Source organism: Gymnoscopelus braueri, assembly GCF_963280865.1.
Source record: "Gymnoscopelus braueri genome assembly, chromosome: 19".
Classification (NCBI taxonomy): Eukaryota; Metazoa; Chordata; class Actinopteri; order Myctophiformes; family Myctophidae; genus Gymnoscopelus; species Gymnoscopelus braueri.
This window is the reverse complement of record NC_137621.1, coordinates 18,711,290-18,734,558: the sequence shown is the minus strand read 5'-3', so window position 1 is coordinate 18,734,558 and position 23,269 is coordinate 18,711,290. Positions and strand designations below refer to the sequence as shown.

At 41.5% G+C, this 23,269-nt stretch overlaps 2 protein-coding genes across 3 annotated transcripts in view; one reads left to right on the top strand and one right to left on the bottom strand.

Moving 5' to 3' along the window:
* The first annotated feature begins 41 nt into the window (after window positions 1-41).
* isca2 (iron-sulfur cluster assembly 2) lies at window positions 42-2,664 on the top strand. The gene is made up of 4 exons (XM_080415223.1): window positions 42-133; window positions 682-868; window positions 1,299-1,414; window positions 1,643-2,664. Exons 1-4 carry the CDS (start codon window positions 69-71, stop codon window positions 1,815-1,817), a joined length of 543 nt encoding a protein of 180 aa, XP_080271349.1. The 5' UTR covers window positions 42-68; the 3' UTR covers window positions 1,818-2,664.
* Window positions 2,665-3,099: 435 nt separating this feature from the next.
* The window catches only part of eml5 (EMAP like 5), a 59,419-nt gene continuing 39,249 nt past the window's right edge, over window positions 3,100-23,269 (bottom strand). Inside the window, exons 20-42 of one of the 2 annotated variants that reach the window (XM_080414593.1) lie at window positions 23,120-23,247; window positions 21,464-21,605; window positions 21,227-21,379; window positions 18,828-18,959; window positions 18,572-18,660; window positions 17,925-18,101; window positions 15,978-16,179; window positions 15,592-15,718; window positions 12,850-12,928; window positions 11,844-11,973; window positions 11,314-11,412; window positions 10,695-10,715; window positions 8,966-9,139; window positions 8,179-8,387; window positions 7,677-7,834; window positions 7,429-7,543; window positions 7,121-7,309; window positions 6,841-7,013; window positions 6,588-6,750; window positions 6,373-6,476; window positions 6,116-6,269; window positions 4,650-4,750; window positions 3,100-4,255 (exon numbers count right to left, since the gene is read on the bottom strand). In XM_080414593.1, coding sequence (XP_080270719.1) covers window positions 4,219-4,255; window positions 4,650-4,750; window positions 6,116-6,269; window positions 6,373-6,476; window positions 6,588-6,750; window positions 6,841-7,013; window positions 7,121-7,309; window positions 7,429-7,543; window positions 7,677-7,834; window positions 8,179-8,387; window positions 8,966-9,139; window positions 10,695-10,715; window positions 11,314-11,412; window positions 11,844-11,973; window positions 12,850-12,928; window positions 15,592-15,718; window positions 15,978-16,179; window positions 17,925-18,101; window positions 18,572-18,660; window positions 18,828-18,959; window positions 21,227-21,379; window positions 21,464-21,605; window positions 23,120-23,247 — 3,056 coding nt within the window. In that variant the 3' untranslated portion in view covers window positions 3,100-4,218. Of the gene's footprint in view, window positions 4,256-4,649; window positions 4,751-6,115; window positions 6,270-6,372; window positions 6,477-6,587; window positions 6,751-6,840; window positions 7,014-7,120; window positions 7,310-7,428; window positions 7,544-7,676; window positions 7,835-8,178; window positions 8,388-8,965; window positions 9,153-10,694; window positions 10,716-11,305; window positions 11,413-11,843; window positions 11,974-12,849; window positions 12,929-15,591; window positions 15,719-15,977; window positions 16,180-17,924; window positions 18,102-18,571; window positions 18,661-18,827; window positions 18,960-21,226; window positions 21,380-21,463; window positions 21,606-23,119; window positions 23,248-23,269 lie in introns of both variants that reach the window. The other variant, XM_080414592.1, reaches the window with a different exon arrangement.

The following is a 23,269-nucleotide window of genomic DNA, read 5'->3' as shown; positions in this document are numbered from 1 at the left end:
TTGTTTTCAGAGACCCTAGGTGCTTATTTCTCTCGCATAATCTGGCAACGTTGTAAGTGTTATGGAAGATGTCATTGTGGAGAGGAGCAATGATAACTGCGACAAAGACAACAAGAGCATTACTTATTGCTAGGTAACATTATCTTACTATATAAAACAAACAGGTGTATGGAATTACTGTATTTGAAATTACGAGGTAGACATAGGCAGCTTTGAGCAAATGACTTGTTCTATAAACTGCTGCTGGCCAGCTAACTGTTAGCTAACCTGCTGCTGTTGTTGTTTATGTCACTATTTATTTTCTAAAGTAGTAAACCTTATGTAGTGTGTCATAGAATACAGACGAGATACATAAAACAAGTACATAAGCAGAAATTTTAATGTACACGAATTATGCTAAATATCTGCAATAAATGTGGGTCCAAGAAAATCCACCGTTAATTTTACAGACTGATAAAATGTGTCTACTGAGCAGAAGTGCTCTTGTTATAATGTCAAATTATGCATTGATTGATTGAGTACTTTATTAATAGTTTGCAGATTGTTGTACAGAGGTACGGTTTACAAAGGTTTAAAAGGATAACACAAAAGCCCTATATTGGGGCTTGTTTCCATTGTGGTCCAGTGTGTTCTTTTTACTGACCAAATGTGTGGTTTATTGGTGTCAACGTTGTGTTACAGGACCTCATTGTCTCTCCAACATATCAATGTGAGACAGCAATTACAACCATGTCCCAGAAGCCCTCCTCAGCCAGGTCAGCCTGTCTACACAGCAGCACGCTTCAGCAGCAACTCAGCAGCCCAGGAGAAACTAGTGGTGTCAGCTCCATCTGAAGATAAAGTCCACCTCAGTGAATCATGTGTTAAGGTACTGACAGGGCTCAAAGTCTTGACTATGGTTTATTCAGTACACCCTATATATGTGATTTCACTGTTCAGTCCATATAAATAAAGAAAAACATCACATGGATGCCTTTTATTGCTGCACCTCTTATATGGAATGATTTCTAGGACACAGCTACTGTAAACTGTCTTCTCTGGTGCCTGTAGTGGCTGACTGGATAGATAAGGGAGGAGATTGTAGACACTATCAAAATGCTTATACTGTATGTGTATATTGTATAAACATTTCTAAATCTTTGATTACTTACTTTAGTTACTTGTATTACTTTTACGGGTATAGCTGGACAACAGAGTTAGAGTGAATGAGAAATATTATGCTATAGACATGAAATATACACAAATATTATTTGTGGCCAATCTGCTATTGAGCATGACCGTTGTCCAACTTTTTTCAGAGACTGAAAGAGATAATGTCTAAAGGAGAGTATCTGAGGATCCAGGTGGAGGGAGGAGGCTGTTCTGGATTCCAGTACAAGTTTGAAGTATGCAGTAACATAACAGAGGATGACCGGTAAATTACACCAGCAACTGATTTTTCTTTCTTTAGATAGTCACTGTTGAAAACAGCCAAAATCCAATCACTTTTATCTCTAAATGCAATCTCCAAGTGAAATAACTTTAAACTTAACAATCTGTAACTCCAAAGGTATACAAATGTTACCAAAGAGACCTTTCCGGTTTGATTTCATGCTCTCAAAGTTAAATGAATACTGAGGATTTGATTGTGTTCTTTCCTCAGGGTGTTTGAGCAGGAAGGAGTGGGGATCATTGTGGACCAGGACAGTCTGGACTTTGTGAAAGGATCCACCCTAGACTTTACCCAGGAGCTGATCCGCTCGTCCTTCCTAGTGGTTAAGAACCCTCAAGCAGATCATGGCTGCTCCTGCGGTAGCTCCTTCTCAGTCAAGTTATGAACAACAGTTCTCTTAATTGCAATGTAGATATTAGGGATGCACAACATATTAAACAATGTCAGCTTATTGGCGCTAGCAACTTCTTAACATGACAGTACTTCAAAAATGTGAAATATTATGTGGAGCTGAGTGATTAGGGGTAGGCTACAATGATTGTTTGGCCAAATATTGACAACACAACGCTAAATAATTCAGTTACCAATATTTATTGCTCTGCATTACTTCTACATGGCCTTAGCACTCATCAGAATTGCTAAGGTGCTTGAACGACTGGTTGTTCTAAATAAAATGTGTCATTCAAATATTGTCAAGTATATCCTCTGGACTGCCAAACAGATACAGGAAATCAATCAAAGTTTGGAAGTCTTGGTTTCTCCCACTGTCTTTGGTACCATTTTTAGTCTCAGCTGGGGATTGAACCCTGACATCCCAGTCTCAGGACACTAAACATAAGACCAAAGAGGTGGTTTTACAAGAATGTTAAACTTTTACAATGATTAAAATAGTCTTCATTAATGTGAATTATTCTTGTTAATGGGTGCTTAAGATATTCAACCTGTAACTAATGAACCATTTACTGAAACAACAATCCCTAACACTGCTAGAACACTCTAATCTCTTGGTGAAGATCATTTATCCTCTTGTTAATAATTTTTTGATTTGATTGAAAAACAGAAGCAGATCGATGATAGTGCCTGGCTCATTGATGACTGAGTTTTCATGATGTATTTATATACACTACAGACTGCTTTGACGTGGTTTGTTTGAGTATTTTCAGTATTGCTGTCTATATGTAAATATGCAATATACAAAGTATATGAAAATAAAGTGGGAAAAATTACTATAATGTCCAGGCATTTGCATTTTCTTTCGTAAAGCTACTAAACGTGTACAGTACCATACATACAGTACGTACATTGTAATGTATTTCATGCATTTTAGTGACATTTTATTTTGATGCACTAAATCATATTAAATATACTAACATGAAGTATTTTACAATTACATCACTTATGAAAGGGCAGTCAGTTGCCATTCACTGATAGTAGGTGATAGACTATTCAAAGATCAGTTTTAGCGTGAATCGTCAAGTCAGCATTTAGTATCTCACACATTTAAAAACAACTTCAGTGGCCTTTTTTTTATTAAAGTTGAATTTAAGAAACATCTCACAAAAATATACAAAAAAAGAATATCTACAAATGATATTTACATTGGTGTAATGTAAATCAAAATATGCAGCAACATTTATTTTTCCATTTATCTTAATACAAGGAGCAAAATGTTTTGCACTTTTTATATTTTACCTCTGATAAAACATTCCATTAAAGCAATATATCTGATTACACAAAACGGTAACTTGAAAAAATATTACATCATAGCAGCACACTGAAAAGTGACCAAAGGAGAAATGCAACAGTGCATTGAAATGACAATTTACTGCTATATCCTTTGTTTTCTGAGGAATTTGGTTAGACAGATTGTCTTTCGGTAAGCCATGCACCCCCATTGCCCACAAACAAATCCTCAAACAAGTATGCACACATAACATGTCATCAGTGGATTACTTTACAAGCTAAAAGACAGCTACAGTACGGGTACGCACATGGTAACACACTGCTGAGGGAGGTTTGAGGTTCAATCAGTCAACACAATCACATAAACAAACCATAAACAGACCATCAGGGTAACACAGTGACCAGGTCAGGAATACAGTGCATAGTATGCTTTGGCATGCTGACATCCAGAACATAACTGTGGATGTTACATTCAGGAGAAAGGCCACAGGAGTATAAATAATCAGTACAAAATTAATTTAAATAACGAAATAAGTACATGATCAAAAAAGTAAAATGTAACGATACAAAAAAAATCAACCAAATCCAAACCCTCCTCAGTTAAACGCTCAAAGTACATTAAGGCTAATTCAGTTTGCTACACGTATTTATTTTCTTCTTTTAAATGGCATTGTCAGTAACACAAACTCATACCAAGTGGCAAAATTGCCGTTTGGACATTTACACAGACACACTCGTACTAAAAAAAAACACACATCATTTGCAGATATTAGAGGGATGTTTTCTTTTTTTTCATATCCTTGATATGATGTTGTTAGTGGGATCATTTCCACCAGCAGAGCGGCGACGGCGTGCCCTTCTTAAATGATGACAATCAGGATCTACGCTAGGGTGGAAATGAGGCTTGCACGTGTGCATGCACCTAGTTTTGAGGCAGTGAGTCGAGTTAACTTCCTCTGTCATATACTGTCCTAGCTGCCAGGTCTGTTGTTCTCCTCCGAGGCATGCATCATTCTGCAGGCTCCTCTCCTGCCATCGCCATGTTGGAAAAAGCCCATGCAGCCACTTTGACCCATAGAGGCAGCATTCCTGGGGTACGTTGCTCAGTGAGGTGTATGCACACATCTCCAGACAAACAGGCTGAGAGGGCAGAGAGTTAAGGACACATTTATTAACATTTGACAGTCATGTTATCCATCTATCTATAGTATCTCTCTCTCTCTCCAAGTACTCTGACAAACTGCATTGCACTAGTCATAAACAATGCAACTTATAAAGTATACAGTAAAATACAAATAGTAATACATAATACAAAATAGTACACTGTATAATCTAACACTGGACGTGAGGCAGACTGTTTGTTGCTGGAACTTCGCCCACTACAGAAAAACTTTTCCAAATCTACAAAATAAAATATTTCTATAAAATTTCCAAGACCTAGATATTGCATCTTCAAATGCAACATCAAGGTCTTGGAATCTTCTTTCAAACTTTTCATGTTTTTTTTAATGACTAATAACCATGATAATCATACCTTCTGTCGTCTCCACCAGCACTAATGACAAAGTGATCTCCATTTGTGAAGCGTATATTATTCAAGTGAGCTGAGTGACCCAGAAAGCGCTTGTGTTTGGCCTACAAGGGATAAAATATCAAAGTGTCATCAATGTGACCCTTTTCAAACTAAATTATAAACAAAACATGTACGTATCAAGTCAGTGGCACTGTAAATAGATTATTGAGGACATCACATATTATCACATACCCAGCCTTTATTTGACATGGGTGAGGGGAAGGGGGACAGAATTGTACTGATTGATCAGTTGCTGTATCTTCACTAGGGGTTATATGACAGCTGCCTGATCAACACAGCCAAAGTGCCTGCACTGAACTGGCACTGCTATGAACGGCCTCCCTGCTGAGGAACATACTATGTTAAACATGGACAAAACTCAGCCACCAAACCAGGTTGCTGTGGATGGTTTGACCAGTAAATGGGGCATTTATTTAGTGCCTTTATCCAAAGCACTACTTTACAGTGTGGATTACCTTCACCCATTCACACACCGTTTGCGGAGGCAACCATGCAGGACAACAAACTGTTCATCGGGAGCAATTAAGGGTTAAGCATCTTGCTCAAGGACACTTGACACTAACCCAGGGGTATAGTGTCTAAGCGTCTCTTTCTACTTCCTGAGCCACCGCCATCCGGTTTGGTAGAATTCATGGCTAAGGAAACACTGGAGTTTATCCAGGCACAAAGGATCCAAAGCTCTGAACAGAAAATAGCAACCTTCAGGCACACGAGTAACACACCTTCCGTGCCAACTCTCAACCCTCACCACACTGTCAGGGAATCCCAGCGTGACTGTACCATTTTGTTCGCCGGGGGCAGTTCCTCGTTGACAGTGATGTTAATCTATTGGCCTGGGCATATATGGCTATTAAATGCATGCATTGATGGTCATTTGTTATTGGCTAACAGTGAATCTACAGTATATCGTGCTTTTGGGTAGTGCAGTCATATTAACATTGATGTTCACAGAGTGACTGTCCAACATAAGGTGAGGCCTGCCAGCAACCCAACTTCCGTGTTCTATGTCAACTCTCTCCCCACAATCCTCACTGCTATTTTATTGTCTTTGTAAATAAATTAGGTTATGGGTATGTGATAAACAAATTATTACCCCGGCATTCAGCCTTGCTCTTGTATCAAACCTCTGGTACTGTGTATTGGCACAGGATGATATGCCTGTCCTTGGTTGGATCAGTTTGTCTAATGATGAATACCCGGGTGATAATCAATATTTACATGGATACAAAAGCTTACACAATGTAGCTTTGCAAGGGATTAATTTTAAATGTGGCATATTGTCATTTAGACCTCCCATGTATGTCATTGTTTTATCTCATGTAAAATCCTTAATCCTAATAATACTGTTCTTTTATATATCAATGGAATTAGTAGCAAAGGAAATGCTATTATAATAAGATACTTACAAACTTTTCTGGGCATGGGAAGTCAAACAGCTTTACCATTCCAAAGTCATCCCCTGTGACAATGTTGAGGCCTGAGTGAGACACACAGGCGCATGTGACGTCTGCTTTGTCCGTGTTTCGGGACCAGACCCCTATAACCTCGTCTCCAAGGACACTGAACAGACACAACAACAACAACAACGTTCAGCGTGTCCTCTCACTGGAGTGTGCAATATTTACAATGTGCATTTACCTATGTGTCAACACAGCATTCTCACCTTGTCCATGTGGCCCAGGTAATCCTATCAATATGGGACTGCTCTGTCACCTGCCTCCCAGATGGTACCTCGTAAACTAGCCGTTTATAAGCGCCTGTCGATATCTGTTCGGGACATTAGAAGATGTAAGCGCACACAGGCTGAAACACAACGCCAGACCGAGACGTGATCTCCCAAATCGAAGTGATTATTATCTCTCTGGGGGTGTACTGTACCTGGACGTGGGTGCTGTCTGCAGAGAAGTCCATCTGCATGACAAAGCTGGGGATATCCCTGCAGCAGTTGATACGGTTGAGCTGTGGTCCAAGCGTCAGATCATAAAAGTCAACTGCACTCTCTGTAGAAGCTACGGCCAGGTACCGTGAATCTGGGCTGAACCTGTATGTAAAAAAAAAAGCGATTTTCAAAGACTTGCTCTGTGGAGGGTGCAGGGCTAACTTTTCTCAACGAGATTTACAAGTCTCTGACCTGATATCCTGGATGGGGGAGCGGCGGTCTCTCTTTTTACCCCAGATTTTGAGCGAGGCCACCAGAAGGATGATGAACTCTCCGTTCTTCATGCCGATGGCCACCATGTCCCCCTCGGGGCTGTAGTTGACGGCACGTGCCGGATGGCCCAGGTTCACCTTATTGAGCATCTTCTGTACTTCCACAAGGCAAGATCATTGTGTAATTGAGTTGTACAGATACAGTAGTACAGTCAGGACAAGCTTTGAAATATCAATATTACTGAATATCGTGTGCTGACCTTTTCTGGAATGTCCCAGAGGCGCACAGTTCCGTCCTCTGCAGCAGACAGGAACACATCTCTGGAGGGATGGGCGCATACGCCCCAGATAGGCCCATCCATGTGTCCATTTACCAGGATGTTGCATGCTGCGTTCTTCTCCCCAACCTCAATGATCTCTGCGTTCCTGGTTCCCACTAAGATCTTACCCTGGATCAGTGGGAAAAACATGAAAAAACTCTGAGCATTGATGAGTGAAGATGTAGCCTTTTATAAGTGTAATAACATTTACAGCCATAGTAGGTGCATATCTGTGTAATGTACTGTACCTTTCCCCTGCACACGGAGCGAACACAGTCAATGACCTGTCCGGTCTCTAATCGAAAGGCCCTGCATCGCTTCAACTCCTGATCCCAGAGCTTCAGAGCTCCTCCCTCCTTAGACCTGCAGTGTGGATCAATAAACACCAAAACCACATTATCTTATATCGTGATACTATAATAATAATAATGATTATACACCAAGACACGCAGAACATAATTCAATTCAATTCAATACAAAACGGAGCAGTACTCACGGCCTTTCCTTGCCCCCGGTGACAATGAGGCCATCTCTCAGTGTGGTGTACATGGTGAACACAGGCCCTGTATGAGCCTTGGCCACTATTCTTACTAGAATGTGTTCCTTCCACACACACACATCTCCACTAATGGTACCTGTAAACGTCAAGTTATTCTGAAAAGAAAACAAACCTGCACTAATCTAGTGGCCTAATAGAGCAGCAGAGCAAGCACATTCACATTCGCATTTCATATGAACAATGTATACATGATGATATGGTATTTGTGGAATACTGTAAATGTATTAATATGCAAGATTATACGGTATTTAACAATAACTTAATTTAGGATTAATCACACAATAGTAAAAAATATTTTTTTTTCTTTTTACAAATACACGCTAAGAATGCTAAAAACATGAATTACAAGAGGCATGGTTCATATGCAGTGTTTCTAGTATTATTAATACATCTTATAAAGCATTGCACGTCAGGTTTTTAATGATAGAAATGGACTTACAGCTCCAAATGCCACGGAGAGCATGGTCTGCATGCGGGCATCCTCGATGGTGCTGAGCACACCTTTCTTGCTGAGCAGCGCCCGACCAGCTAGCGTCCAGAAGCGCACGTGTTTGATCCCCACAGACACAAAATGTGTGTCCGAGTCTGGCCGAAACTCAGCCACAAATATCCGTTGAGTGTGACCCCTCCGGCTGGCCACTTTGGCACCTTGATTGACAAAAGAGTTAGAAATGAACATAATATCACATACTGTATTTATGGGGTCTCTGAGTCATTGGACAATTTAAATATATATATATATATTTTTTACATCTTGTTTATTATTTCATTTTTTTAATTTTGTTTAGATTTTGTTTAAACATTTGTCTCATCTCAGCACCATTGAATCGGTTCTCGAGTTACGTGAACTACAGATGTACGTACGTACAGAGCATTTATTGTTAAGATGTATCTGCATAAATGAATCATTCTTATTGTTACACATACTGTACACACATATGCCCATATATGCTCATATTTGTATCGAACAGAGAGAATTAGTTGAATTTTTACACAGAATCTTGAATAACCAGTCGCCAGATTACAAACAGTGAGTTATCTATACAGGATTGGACCAAAGGGGTCAGAGTGCAAGGTTAGTCATTCAACTAAGGGCTTAAGGCACGTCAGGGTATTGATCCATGGACACTTTCGGGGAAGTAATTAACCGGAGCGCCACAAAGCATCTTGAAAAGTGAAGGACAAGACAAAGTGTTCACAGTCCATTTGAGCAGACCCGTCCTTACCTTCCTGCCACTTCCAGATGGTGAGTGTGTGTTCTGGGTCCAGGCCAATGGACAGCAGGAGTTTCCCTGTGGCACTGAAACTGACGGCGCACACCCCGCTGGAGTGAGAACAGCGCAGCACCGACAGCGTCTGTTTACTCATGGCATCCCACACATGAATGGAAGGAGACGTAGCTGAGAGAGACAGGACAGAAAGAAACTTGAACTACTCCTTCCATAATGGCGTCACTTGCCGACATTAATTAATCTTCAAGTGACACCGTCATGATATAAGTATGAACTTAAAATCACACTTTATGGTGCAGTAGTCATCCTTTATGAATGTGATTGAACTTTGATAACATTTTATAGTGATCATTAGATGTTCGGTACAAATCAGTGTCAGTCTTTAAATCACTTCTGAAAATATACATTTACGTCAAGGTGTTTTTACAACATGGCTCATTAATTGGCTCATTAATTAATCTTCAAGTGACACCGTCATGATATAAGTATGAACTTAAAATCACACTTTATGGTGCAGTAGTCATCCTTTATGAATGTGATTGAACTTTGATAACATTTTATAGTGATCATTAGATGTTCGGTACAAATCAGTGTCAGTCTTTAAATCACTTCTGAAAATATACATTTACGTCAAGGTGTTTTTACAACATGGCTCGGGCTAGGGTTGGTGTTGGTCTATGTGGTTGTCTGTCTGTGTTCTGGAGCTAATTTTGCACACCGCTGGACCAATCAGCACCAAATATCCTGTGCACATTGACTTTGAGTTTTATACTTTTTGAAAATTGACTGACTTTAATTTTACAATGTAAGTCAATGGGGCTCTGATCAGGCTGAAACTTTGTGCCCAATTTGTGTTTATTTTCTTTTTTATCCATGTCTTTAACCTTGTATACCTTTTTATGTGTTTTAACTTCTTTCAATTGATAGTTTTTTTTATTTATTGACATTAATTTCATTTCTTTATTTCCTTATTGCTATCTTGCTGTATTTTATCTTGTTTTTGTAAAGCACTTTGTAACCCTGTTTCGTTAAGCACCTTATAAATAAAGTTTATTACTGCTTCGACTACTACTACTCCAATTCATTTGATAATTCTTTTTAACAATTCATTTTGATAATTTTAGTTACGCGAGTAATGAGTGCTCTCAATTAAGAATATTTCTTTGTCATCTGTACACAGTAGGCTACACTGCATTTCAAGTAAAAAAAATACTCTATTTACATCAAATTATCGAAAGGTTATAATATAGAAAATCTTTTCCTTATATTTTACCATATGTGTAGATCGGGCCATGCAATGGAAGTTCAGTAGAAAAATCTATTTTACTTAGGTAGAGCCCTAGCCTAACACCAAAGAACCACTAGGTGGCAGTGTTTCAAAAGTATCTTTTAAGTCCAAACTCATTTATATTATCCTCTCCATAGCGCATAAGCCCATTTCTTCCAAATTCCACATGTTTTTTTGTTTCTTGCAATTGCGACTTAATATCTAAGACTCCTGAGGTTGTTGTTTTTTCCTTGCAATTGTAGGAAATAATTCTGAATGCTTAAATATTGTATAAAGTCAGAATTTACCCTTTGGTAAAAAGCACTTGAAAGGTGATGAGGGAACCTTTGCAAAGTCACTTATGTGTTTCTGGACTACAAACTGTAGTACACTAGTCATTGTTAAAATACTATGATAATGAAACAATGCATTTCCATCTTTCAGAAAGTTCCTTACCTGACATATCACCACTATCACCTGAAGAGAAAAAAAATAGGAAAAAGAGAGTGATGGAAGGAAGACAAACAGTATATTTGCTGCTTTTATTTATTGTAAAGTACAGTAAGCTCACAACGTGTCATGATGCAACGTGTTGTGAGCTAATAGATTTTTGTGTGACATTTTCAAGCGACACTATTGTGCGACACTGTTGGACGACAAAGTATAACAAAATCAATTTGATTTTTGTTGATGTAGATTTCTACAAAACATAAAAAATAAACGCACTTCTCGATCATTAGATTAATCAACAAAGTAATCAATAGAATAATCACTAAAAAAATCATTGATAGTTGTAGCCCTATAGCTCTTTTAAAGCTTGCGTCTTTTAGAAAGTGCCAGTGTATAACAAAGCCTGCAGCGTGAATGCCAATCCCTCCATAATTCAACCGTGTAGAGATGCCGATTATGCAGGTTAGTTGCTTTGGAGCACAGATCAGATCAGAGTGGGGGTTGGTGGTCGGGTTCACTGTCATGTACAGTAATCCCTTTTGAACACAGTGTACAACACAACATGCAGTATAGGGAAGAAAAATAATGGCTTGTGACACGTGAGGTCAACTCCTCACAGACATACCTACTTGGCCAGTCGCCACCACGTTGGGGAATTTGGGGTGTTGATTGATTGTTAGGCACAGAATGTCATCGCTATGTTCTACATAGAAACTTTGGCAAGCTGTAAGAATAAGAAAAGACAGCCACACATAAACACACACAAACGCGCATTAGGTAAAATTAGGAATTTCTATTAAGGCTATGTAACACTTCTGCATCCTCGATCTAGCAGCTCGTCCTCTACAGCAGTGGTTATTAAAATGGGGTCTGGGGATCCCCAGGGGCCCTTGATGGGGTTCCAGGGGGTCCCCAGCAAAATTAGCTAATATAAAAATGTAACATCTTTAACCCCATTTTATACTTTGTCTGTTTGAAAATAGCAGATCTACGCGCTGAGAGCTAATAGATCTGCTATTTTCAAAAAAGTCGCGGGGAAGAAAACCCAGAAACCATTCTCCGATGGGGGTCCGCGGCTAAATACCTATAAATGTTAGGGCCTTAGGGACGTGAAAAAGTTGGAGAAGCACTGCTCTAACAGTATATGTCACTCACAGGTGGTTAAGTTGAGGACGATGCCCACCGAGGCTGTATGGTAGATGATATCTGCCCCATCGTTCAGATAGTGGACGTTATTGCGGCAGTCATTGCCACGGTAACCGAACACCAGATCCAGCACCAGGTCCTGTGGGAGGGAGAGGGGAGGGGAGGGGGGAGGGGAGCAGCAAAAAGTCAAGGAAAGGTCGACTCCATGACAACAGGGATTCTTTTAGCCAAATGCCAACGTTCGTTATTCAATTACAGCATCATCAGAGTCCCTGAGGAGGTGGTCTGGAGAGTGTATGAGAACACACCGTCTTCAGATGAAATTATTACGTTTGCGAATGCACACTAAACATACACGATATCTCTGGAATTGTGACCCCCCTCCCCTCCTGCTGATGCCCCTCACAGACCACAGGACAGTACAGAAATAAATAGACAGACGTCAGATGTATAATGTTCTACAATATGATTGTAAATACTGCTGCCCTCTGTGTGTGTGTGTGTGAGTAAGTACATGATGTGTACTCAATACAACAAAGTGCATATCTACTAGTCCATACCTGTGGGGGGATTTGAATAAATAGTTGTGCTGTAAATAATTGAAAATATTTCTATACATTTGCTTGTATCGCACCAACCTCACCAAATACCTGGCAATAAAAAACTATTGTGATTCTGATTATAATCGTTTTTTTGTTTTGTTTAGTTTTTTCATTTCCTGAAGAAGATCTGTAATGATTGAAACGTTGAAACTCCAATAAACAATGAGCAGTCTCAGTCTCTTTTGATCTCATGTTCATTTTTATTTGTCCTGCACCTGGACATTTCAACTGGATGTGTCTTATAACCTGCCTTTTCCCTTCTGAGGGACACACTGGCTGGATTGTGATATGTCAAGCCTGGGTTGCGCGGAATGCGCGCTGTGTCTCACACCAAAAATAGCAGATCTACAATCTCACAACGTGATACTGACACATTTGTATCTGATTTGAGAAAAGGTCTACATCTATCTCACCTCAATTGGCCTCTTCTTCTTTCCAACATTGTTAGTCTGTAGTTTTTCTGGTTGTGGTAGGGCTCTACTGACAGGAGGCCTGCAACAGACAGATGGGGTAAGACATACTGCCACAGTGGTAGAACTCAAGTACACACCAAAACCCTGAGTGTTAATTGTTTAGTGTTTAGTGTGTAGTGACTGTGTAGCATAATAGTTCAAATGTTTATTGGATTTACAAACCATTGTACAGTGGGCAAGATGGAAGATATCTAAATGGTGGATGAATGAAGACATACAACTACACTAGGGTTTTAAAAACAGAGGCCAGGCAAATGTGCATTTAAACGAGCAGTAACCGGAGAACAACTAATAATGGAAAGAATATGTGTGTAAACTGTTACAGCCTTTTAAGTAAGAGTACGTCTATTCAGGGACATGGGGGAGGATTTAATTTGGCAGAGACCTGATCAAATGTTTTTGAATGAAATATACCAAGAGACTATCTACTGTAGATTAGGACAGTGGTTCTCAAACACTTAATTTTTTTTAATTTTTTTTTTAACTTTGTTTATTGGGTTTTTCACAGCAGGATTCAGCATTAAATACAAATGCTCAGGTGCATAAAAAAGCTCCTTAGTGCAACCAATAAAATATAAAAGTACAATAATCACATTGAATTATCAAACACTTTCTAAAGATATCTAAAAATGTCTCGAAAATAGCAGATCTACAAGCTCTCAACACAAAGCAGTGTGAGCTTGTAGATTGGCTATTTTCAAATATAGCCTACATATAAAACGTTGTTAAAATTGTTAAACTGATTTTTATTTTATATTAACACATTTTGCTGGGGACCCCCTGGAACCCCCTCAAGGACCCCTGGGGATCCCAGGATCCCACTTTGAGAACCACTGGATTAGAACACACCCAAAACTCACAACACAATACCGAGCTTACCTGGACCCTCTTAACGACAGCATTAACAAAGAGATAGCAGGTATTAGCATTTAACCACATTAAATTTAGGTCCATATTCAAGACATGTCATAATAGGTGAACATTCGATGAAAATAGGCTAACATTCGGTGAAAATAGCAAATCTACAAGCTCAAAATGCATCACGATCTGCTAGCGCAGAGCTTGTAGAATGGCTATTTTCAGCGAAGAGATTTGGTGTAGAGCAGTGGTTCTCAAACTTTTTTAATTCAAGGATCCCGATAACTCTGAGAGTGTACAAATGGATCCTTACCCTTGCGGGTCCATTTGCTTCAATTTTCACAATCTCAAGAGTTACAGACCTGTATGGGGTTGGAACCCCCTCAAGTAACCCTGGGGGGTCCCTGGACCCCACTTTGAGAACCACTGGTGTAGAGGGGAAAAGAAGGGGGCCAAGTACAGACCATACCCCGGTCAACAAAGTATATAAGGCTTTTCAAGGGTTCTGGCAGGGCCCACCAACACAGTATAACACAACACACAGCCACTGAACATAAAATATATCAGTCAGCTCCACGGTGTAACCATAACAACCACTGGCCATCTCTATGACAACCACTGCCCTGTTGGTGTGTGGATGCTCTCACCACAGTCCAAAGCCAATCAATAACGCCCAAAGCACAGAGCGTCTGTCACTGACCACCCCGTAACTCAGAATAACAGAAAACATCCACCCTGGGAAAAGCTAATGTTTGGGAATTATGCCCCTTCAAAACCTTCCAGTACATGGCAAATGAATACTTGTTGCACTAAAGCAGAATTTGTCATTATTATTATGATATAATTATATGTAATTGTGTAATTACATATTATGTACTGTATCCGTCTCTATCTGCTATTTGGGTATTTCTGAAGCCTAATTTATACGCTGCAGTACAACAGTGTCACTGTCTGTTTATGTATTTTGAACTCTGTCTGCAATGACTCAATATGCTGTTATCATCGTCAAATCGCAACACAGAGCCATGGATTTTCATATTTTAAATATGTAACTCAATAACTGACATATTGAGTCAATTGTTAACACACTGTCAAACCTTCAATCTGAACAATTAATCATAGAAGGATGAGAGTGATTTCATTTGAAAGATTGCCTCAACCATTTCACATCTTGCGTTATAGATGACATAAGATAATGATGTGAAATAGCACTCAAATTTGGCATTTTGCGGTTCAAACATGCACACCTCTAGGTTGTCCTTGTTTACTTCAAGTTTATTTTCACCTGTCTGGTGAGGTAAGGCAAGGCAAGGCCATTTGATTTGTATAGCAACAACAAGGCAATTCAAAGTGCTTCACACAAAACATTAAATAGCAATATGTGAGAGCTGGTACTTTTCAAAGCTCCAGCACCATAGGTTAATTTGCCTCATTTGCCATGACTTTGAACCACACCCTGTGCTTTCATCATTTTTGCTCAATAAGGAGATGTAAACATAGGATCTTACCTGACCACCCCCTGCCTTCAAGTTGTGTTAAAGAAGAGAGCAGGACAGTGACAGTTGAACAGCCATTAAAGAGAGAAGAAGAGTTGAAAATACCAAATTATTTCCAAGAGACAGGGAAGGAATTGAAAGTAAATGCAGAAAAATATAAAAGATCTGTTGACTGAGGCAGTGGTTTGGTGTCATTTTGATGCAGAAGCCATGTACAGTGTACAGTACATGGTAACCGATACATTATACCCCAAATTCGAGTTCTATGATCGCGTATGAGGTACCCACTGGTCTGGGCCTTGGAATGACTGATTCCATTACCGGTTACCTTTCATCCACAGAGGGCTCCTTCAGCTGTAGGTGGGGTTTGACCCCTGTCATGGGTCGTGCATTGGTGGATAAGGCCTTGATGGTGTAATTGATCTCATTCTCCCTCGTCACATCACTGTCATAACCTGATGAATGGTGGGAGAGATAATGGTGAGTACATATACATATAGAGCATGCATGCTGTTGGATCGGTGAGTGGGGTTGCGAGACTTATTTGCCAATATCTTATAGGGGTCATCAGCCATAAAGATTGAGAAGCACTTAGTTAAACAAAACGGAACCATCTCTAACCTAAAGCCTGACATTTCTGTTCATGCAATTCATCGGGGGTATGATATACTGCCAGTTCAGAAGCCACAACCTTAAGAAGAAGAACTCTCTTACCACCATCATCCTCGCTCTCAATGTCGGACTCTTCGCTGTCACACTGTCGAATCTCCCGGTGGCCCTCTGGTTCATGGGCCCAAATCATGAGGCAGGTATCACCCCCGCCTGCCGTCACCAAGAGGCTATCATCGTGGGTCCATCGCACATTGGTCACATGTGTGCTGTGGGCAACGTAGCGTTTGAACTTTGCATATTTTCCCTGGAGATAAAGAATGTTTTATTTACTATAACATGTGTGACATTGGCGTCACTTGTGACGCAGCAGCATTAACATAACATTAGCATAAATCTTAAAACACTCTTGCCCTGAGCCATGAGATTCACAAATCAGATGAGAATCTCCATCAGACAGTAAAACACTGATAACCACGCAGGGTACAAGCGGTCGATTTCTTTCTTATTTTTTCTCCCAATTTAGTTTAGCCAATTTCGCCCCATGTGTATAGTCCCCATCACTGCTAACCTATACTGTTTGGTCTTGGGGAGGGTGTAGACAACCATGTGTCTCCTCCGATACGCATGATGTCGCCGGCTGCTTCTTTTCACCAGACAGTGTGGAGTTCCACCAGTTGCACATAATGCGTGCAGAGGAATCCTCCTCAGCTCCACTCCCTGCTGAACAGGTGCCCGGAACCAACCTGTAGGTGTCGCTACAAAAGTGTGACTCCCCAACCAGCTTCCCACCTGCGAACACAGCCAATTGTGTTCATTGGAGTGCCCAGCCAAGCCGGTGGCACCATAGAGGATTCAAACCCCTAGGGCCCTATCTTTGCCAGTGCCTTACCTGTTCGCACTACCTGCTACCTGTGCACAAGGGATCTGGCACTGTCCCTAAACGGTACCTTACGGCCGCTATAAGCCGCCATTTATTATGCCGACTCTGTTATTTGCGCCTGGAGGTGTGCCTGTGGGCATGTTGTTGCGCTTTCCCTAAAGTTGCTATCTTGCTTAACATTCGAGGTCTCCCTCTCTCCTAATTCTCAACGAATCTCTGTGTGTGATTATAATTTTCCTACAATCAGCAGAAGTGAGAGTGTCAATTCCTTGTGTCAATTGTGTTTATATAAGATGATAGTCTATTCAAAGAAGACAATTTGAGCTGCACGCGATGCCATGCTCTCCAAATTACACAGCCATTGCACAGGAAATAATGAATGGATTACAATAATATGACATTCTCTATAATCAGTAACATGTAGGTGATACTTATGTCTATCAAATATGGTTTTATTGAAAGACAATCAAAGGCTAGAGCGTATGACGCAAACGTTGGGTGTATGGTGTCCAACTTTATCGGTGCCTCAGTGCGGCTGCAGAGTTCAGAGTTCGGAATTAAGTGTTTGTGAATGTGATTGTCATTACAATTTTACTGTAATCCACAAAAGTGTGACTGTTAATTCCTTGTGTCAATAAATGGTGTTTTTATCAGCAGTTGCCAGTTACTGTAAGCTTATCAAAGACTAATACAATGTTGTTTGATCTGCGTTTGCTATAACCACACCAGACCATTTTGTTGAATTAATCCAGAACACAAGCAGATTGCTGTAATTTAAAGTTCTCTATAACCAGCAATGTGTGAGTGATAATTCTGTGAATCAAATATATATTTATTCCAAGGCAACGTCGCTCTTCCATGGGCAGAGAAGGACAGAGCGTAAGATTGCATTGGGGATAATGGCTTGCGCAGTCTTCTCTTAAAGGCAATGGCATCTGGCATGGTGATTGGTTTTATTATTGTAACGCCCGAACCACACCTATGCATAATGTAACGGGTAGCGCAGGTGTTTTAGGGATAAGGCTGGTGTCCGAAGATGGCAACTTTTGCACGGGAACGCCCCTTGCGCCATGCTAAATCCCCAAATAGTGGGTATAGGAACTTCGGCCGGTGCAGAGGACCTTTACCCCTGCACCAACCGGACGCTCGAAGTGGTCAACTTGTCTTACCTTGACAGGGTATCTGAAAAGCTTGACATATCCCAGGTCATCTCCCGTTGCTAAGACCTTTCTGTCATTGCTAAGGCAAGCGGCAGAAACCTCAGTGACCTCGCTGACCACAGGCCAGATGCCCTCAACGGACGGTCCCAGGACACAGGTCCATGTGCACCAGTCTATCTTTTCCACCTGAACGGGGATGTAAGAAGGGGGAGGGGAGAGGGAGAGAAAACGATGGAGAAATGACAAAGAGGTCGAGTACATCGTGTCAGGACGAGGCGGCGGGGGGAGGGGAGCGGTGAGCCAAGTAGGACTAAAGGAACATGACCCAGCACCGAACCTTAACAGCATCTATCCTCTCTGACCCTTGTTTCCCTTAACACTCCCCTGCACCGCTTGCCTCACAAGGTGTCTGAATGTCACACCAAAAGAAACCCTAAACAGTATCCTATTTCCACTGCCATAATTAGAACAATACTGGTGAAAAGTGGGCCGTGTTAATGCTTCAGTGCCCTTCCCTGAGTCCCCCCCCCCCCCCCCACACACACACACACACACACACACACATCCTGGGGGGGAAATGTAGGCCAACAGTGGCAGAACCACGGCACAGCAAAGGCTGATACTGCACTGCTGCTGCTGCTGCTGCCGGCGCTTACCTCTGTTGCTGGGATGGTCTGCCTCTTGCCGCGAGGAGCTTCAAAGAAGAACTGCTCTTTAGCACCAGTGTTGACCTGCAATAGTTTTCCTGTGAAGTAGAGCGGAACCCAGTGTGTGTGTAATTACATTCCCAGGGGGAAATTCTTCCAATTCATAATCACCCACTCTAAAACGAGTTATACAGTAACATGTCACAGTGTGCTTTCCAGAGGGGTCCATTAATGAGCAGCATGGTAATAGAGTGAGCCTGCTTACCTCTCTTGTCCCAGTCCAGGTGGGTAATATAGTTAAGGGATCCCTTGCACACCCCAACTCTTTTGCTGCTCATCACGTTGTAAATGTCCACAAAGCTGTCAGCTGACGCTACTGCCAGGTACTTCCCCGCCCCTGGGTAAACACAGTAGAAAGTGTTTAACGAGCCATGACGTTGTCTGGTGGCAACAACGAAAGAATATTTTTTCATGGCATGGCTCGTATGGGGCGAAGCATCTAGAAGAGGGTCTGTCTGTGTGTCCAGGGTTAATTTCGCAAGCCACTGGTCGATCAGCACCAAATGTCTTGCATACATCAAATTGAATACTCTCTGGTACTTATGAGTCATGTATGTTACATTAAACTTACCACTTCACATTACAACAGTGGGACAGATCTTTAGTGATAAAATCGTAACATTTCAAACACGAAGAATCAATCAGACATTTTGAATTCTTCCTTTTAACATAATGCACAACTATTGTCTGTCAGAAATAGGAAATTTAAAGAGGGACTTGTTCCTGCCTCGTGTTCAGAGTGGGATCAGCTTTTTAAGAAGGCTGCCTCGTCAAGAGACATGGTCTAAAATATTTACATCTTAATGTTTAGGGCTGTCCTAAATGCATATTCTTCTTTCCAGATGGCATTGGAGCTTAAATATCTAAAGGCCTCTCAGTGGCATACAATTTGGTGGTTGTCTTTGAGCTCATCTATGTTTAAGATTTGGATTATACAATACAAGATTATGAATAGAGCTGATATTACCCCAGTTAGATTATTCAAAATGTACGACAAACACCAAGATCTATGTTGGCACAATTGTGGCAATCGAGGTTGTCCAGTTGTTAAATCACTCTGATTAGAAGTAATATCCCTAAGGTCTTTCATGTTCATTTTGTCAGTATGTCCAATAGCATGCCTGCTGTGTCAACAATCTGATGACATTGTTGGAGTTACTGTTAACCAGCTCTGGACATTGGGTTGTTTATCTACCAAAAGTCAAATTCTGTCAAAAGGGAAAGGATGATAGACCAGCCTGTTCCTCTAGGAATTCTTGGCTGGACCGGCTGAACATGGAATTGACAGCCAGCCTGTTAAAAGACTTGGATAAGGGCCTGGAAGGCTATTGGGAGTGGGACACTGTCCGCAAGTTATTTGTGATGATGTAGTAGCAAGTAGTGATGTAAATAGTAACTGATTACATTTGCCCTAGCAAGCAGGACCTATTGAGGGTGTCGCCCCTTCCCCCCCAATCCTTTATTTTGTTGCATTTTTAATTGTGTGTTCTGTAAATGTACCTCATTGTTCTGAGTCTCGAGCCTACGTAAAAAGCTGCATTTTAAGTAGACTGCCAGACCCTTTCTAGTGATTTTAAGAGTGGTCTCTTGAGAACACATCGGAAAGTAATTTTCACATGTCCTACTCACAACAGAACAACGGAATTCAGGTTAAAAAAAACAGCAAATTTGCAAATAAATCAGTTCTATTGTACAAGTAAAGTGTGGGTGGATCCATGGGTGTAGGGTTGAGAAACAGGATCCCTTGCATTGTAGATTAAGGTTAAGTGTCCCGGATAAAGAGTTTCTTCCTCTCACTTTGTCCGAGCTCACCATTTCCCCTCCCTCTCCAGCCGTCTGGCCTTAATACAGAGAGAACCACTAATGTGGGTCGAGCCTGCAGCAGAATATTCCCCTGGTCCAGGGGTTTTCAAAGTCCGAGACAGTGGGCCTCCCTGGAACCAAGGGGCAGACAACTGCCCCCCCCCCCCCTTTCCCATGACATTACTATTAGGCTACTATCTTTGCTAGTAATAACAGTCTCTATTTACTAATAAGCAAGAACTATGTGTGTATTTAAAAGGTCTATATGAAAAACAAATGCTATGTAATAGAATAGAATAAATGTAACAACTAATATGCAAGGGGCTACAGTTCAGCATTAAGTCAACATCAGTCTAAAAATGTTAATTATACAAATGCAGATAACAATTAATTGGACTCGTTTTAAGTCCCGTTTCATCTCCATGTTTGAAAGTCTTATCTGTGCAAGCCAATTTGCAACAGAGAGAGATGGAGAGGAGAGGAGAGGAGAGGAGAGGAGAGGAGAGGAGAGGAGAGGAGAGCTCATGTCTCTCCGTGCTCCCCGTGGCCATGTTTGGGGGATGGAAGCCGGGCAGGGAGTATGATCTTTGTCGCTGCATGGTTTCCCACATGTGTGAGGAGGAATTAATTGGCATAATAACTAAATTGGGAGAAAAGAAGGGGTAAAAATGATTGGCTACTCTAACTAAAAATAAATAAATAAAGACTTTGGTTTTAGTTTGAGCTCCTCTCCACAGCGGCATGGATATGAGGAGGGTTTTCCGCTGGGAGGGACAAAGGTGGGGGGAGTGAGTCACAGACCTGGAGAGAATCTGATATCCGAAATGATGTCCTTGCGGTGGTGGAAGGACACCAGGTCCTCCAGGGTGTCAGCATTGACAATGAGGAAGCTGCCATCATTCAGGCCCACCGCCAGGGCCTTGCCGTCAGGGGAGAAACAGCAGCAACGTCCCCCTGCGGAGGAAAAGACGTCTGTTCACACAGGGGGGCCGCATGGACTTCGTATGAGGAGAGACAGTGTCTGGACGGGTGACTCACCTTTCCTGAGCTTTCGTACCGCCAGCATACAGTGGCTGGAGGACAGGTCCCATATGCGCAGGGTTTTGTCATCGCTGACAGTGGCACAGAGGGGGAGGTGAGGGTGAGTGGCCAGGCCATACACTTCACCCTCCATGTGACCCTGCAGCCAAAAGCGTACACACGCACACACACACACGCGCACGCACGCACGCACACACACACACACACACACACACACACACACACACACACACACACACACACACACACACACACACACACACACACACACACACACACACACACACACACACACACACACACACACACACACACACACACACACACACTTTATATTTTGTCATACGATGAATAGCAGAAATCTACAAGTTCTCAACAGGTCACATCATGACGGGGCGTGAACTTCTTGATCGGATACTTTTTGTGTATTTTTTCCTAAAATGGCCCAAAATAGGGACGACAGGTTGAAAGCGATGAAAGATTTCATTCAGAATGTCTCAATGCCCTTCCACTCCATAAAGGTCATACAGTGGTATTCCATTATGAAAGAGCCTAAAAGGATTGGATTGTCTCAAAGGTTACATTGCTTTCAGGCTCCGGCATCGAGCAGCTTGTCAGGCAATGCCTGGGCTTATAATATGTTTACGACATACTGTATACCAGTATTCCTGTCTGACTATCCTTATTCATTGAGGTTCAGGATTTCAGATGGTAAGGAAGGATACTCAATAAAATTAAATTTACAAAAAAATATTATAATGGACGTACCTAGTGGGGTAGAGTCCTTTGAAGACCCCATCGATGAATGAAATAATTAATCAAAAATGTACTTCACCGATAGGAATTTGCCTATATGCATTAAAGCCTTTCAAATGGACAATCAATAACTTTAGCACTAGCTGTCTAATTTCAGGGGAGCCTGGCAGAACCAAGGGACCACTTAACTAAATGAATGGTCCAAGATTCTGCAGCAGTAATCCATCAGTCTTTACGGCCATGGCGTCTGTGATTCTGCGGCGTTACGTAAGCCAAAGATCAACAGTTTTATAATGACATTACGAGGAAGAGGACAGTTCCAGGCACTGGCAGACAGTCAGTTAGTGCATCTGCACATCTTCAATCCAAAATATCCTGGAATAACCTTATTCTCGTCATTGCGGGCTCACACCCATTCAGGCTTGCACAAATCTGATTCAGGGTTCGATTTGCTGGGCGGGGGTCCATCCATGATTCTGCTTTTGATATCCCCCCGGCTCTGGTCGTTCGTTTTTATCACCAGTGGGGATATGTTTTATCCCTGCTTCTGGTCTGACTGAATTAAATACATGCAAATCCTTTTGGGAAATGTAGACTGTCTGATATGTTTGATAATTACGCATGCCCACAAAGTCTTGCAATGCGATGAGTTGTGAGCTTGTAGATCAGTTATTTTTGCTATTTGTCATACCACTATGTACGTATATGGCGCTTAAGTGGTTAAGAAAATGTACCCCCTCGGTTTTTCCCCCACGATCCCCTTCCCACCTTGACTGGGTTAGGGTGGCACAGCTTGGATGTGTTACTGTACATGATTGATTGGAATCATGACAGGTATTCGGGTTGTTCTCATGTTGTTTTTATACTAGAAGCGCAATCCATCCGTGGTTCACTCACCTGGACCAGCAGAGTGATGGGACCGCTCTTGTCCACTTCCAGGATCTCTCCATTCTTGGTCCCCACTAAGATATGGCCGTGGCCCAGAGATATGGCACGTATGGAGGGATTGTCCTCCAATAGCAGTCCTACGGAGACGGTGAATCATAG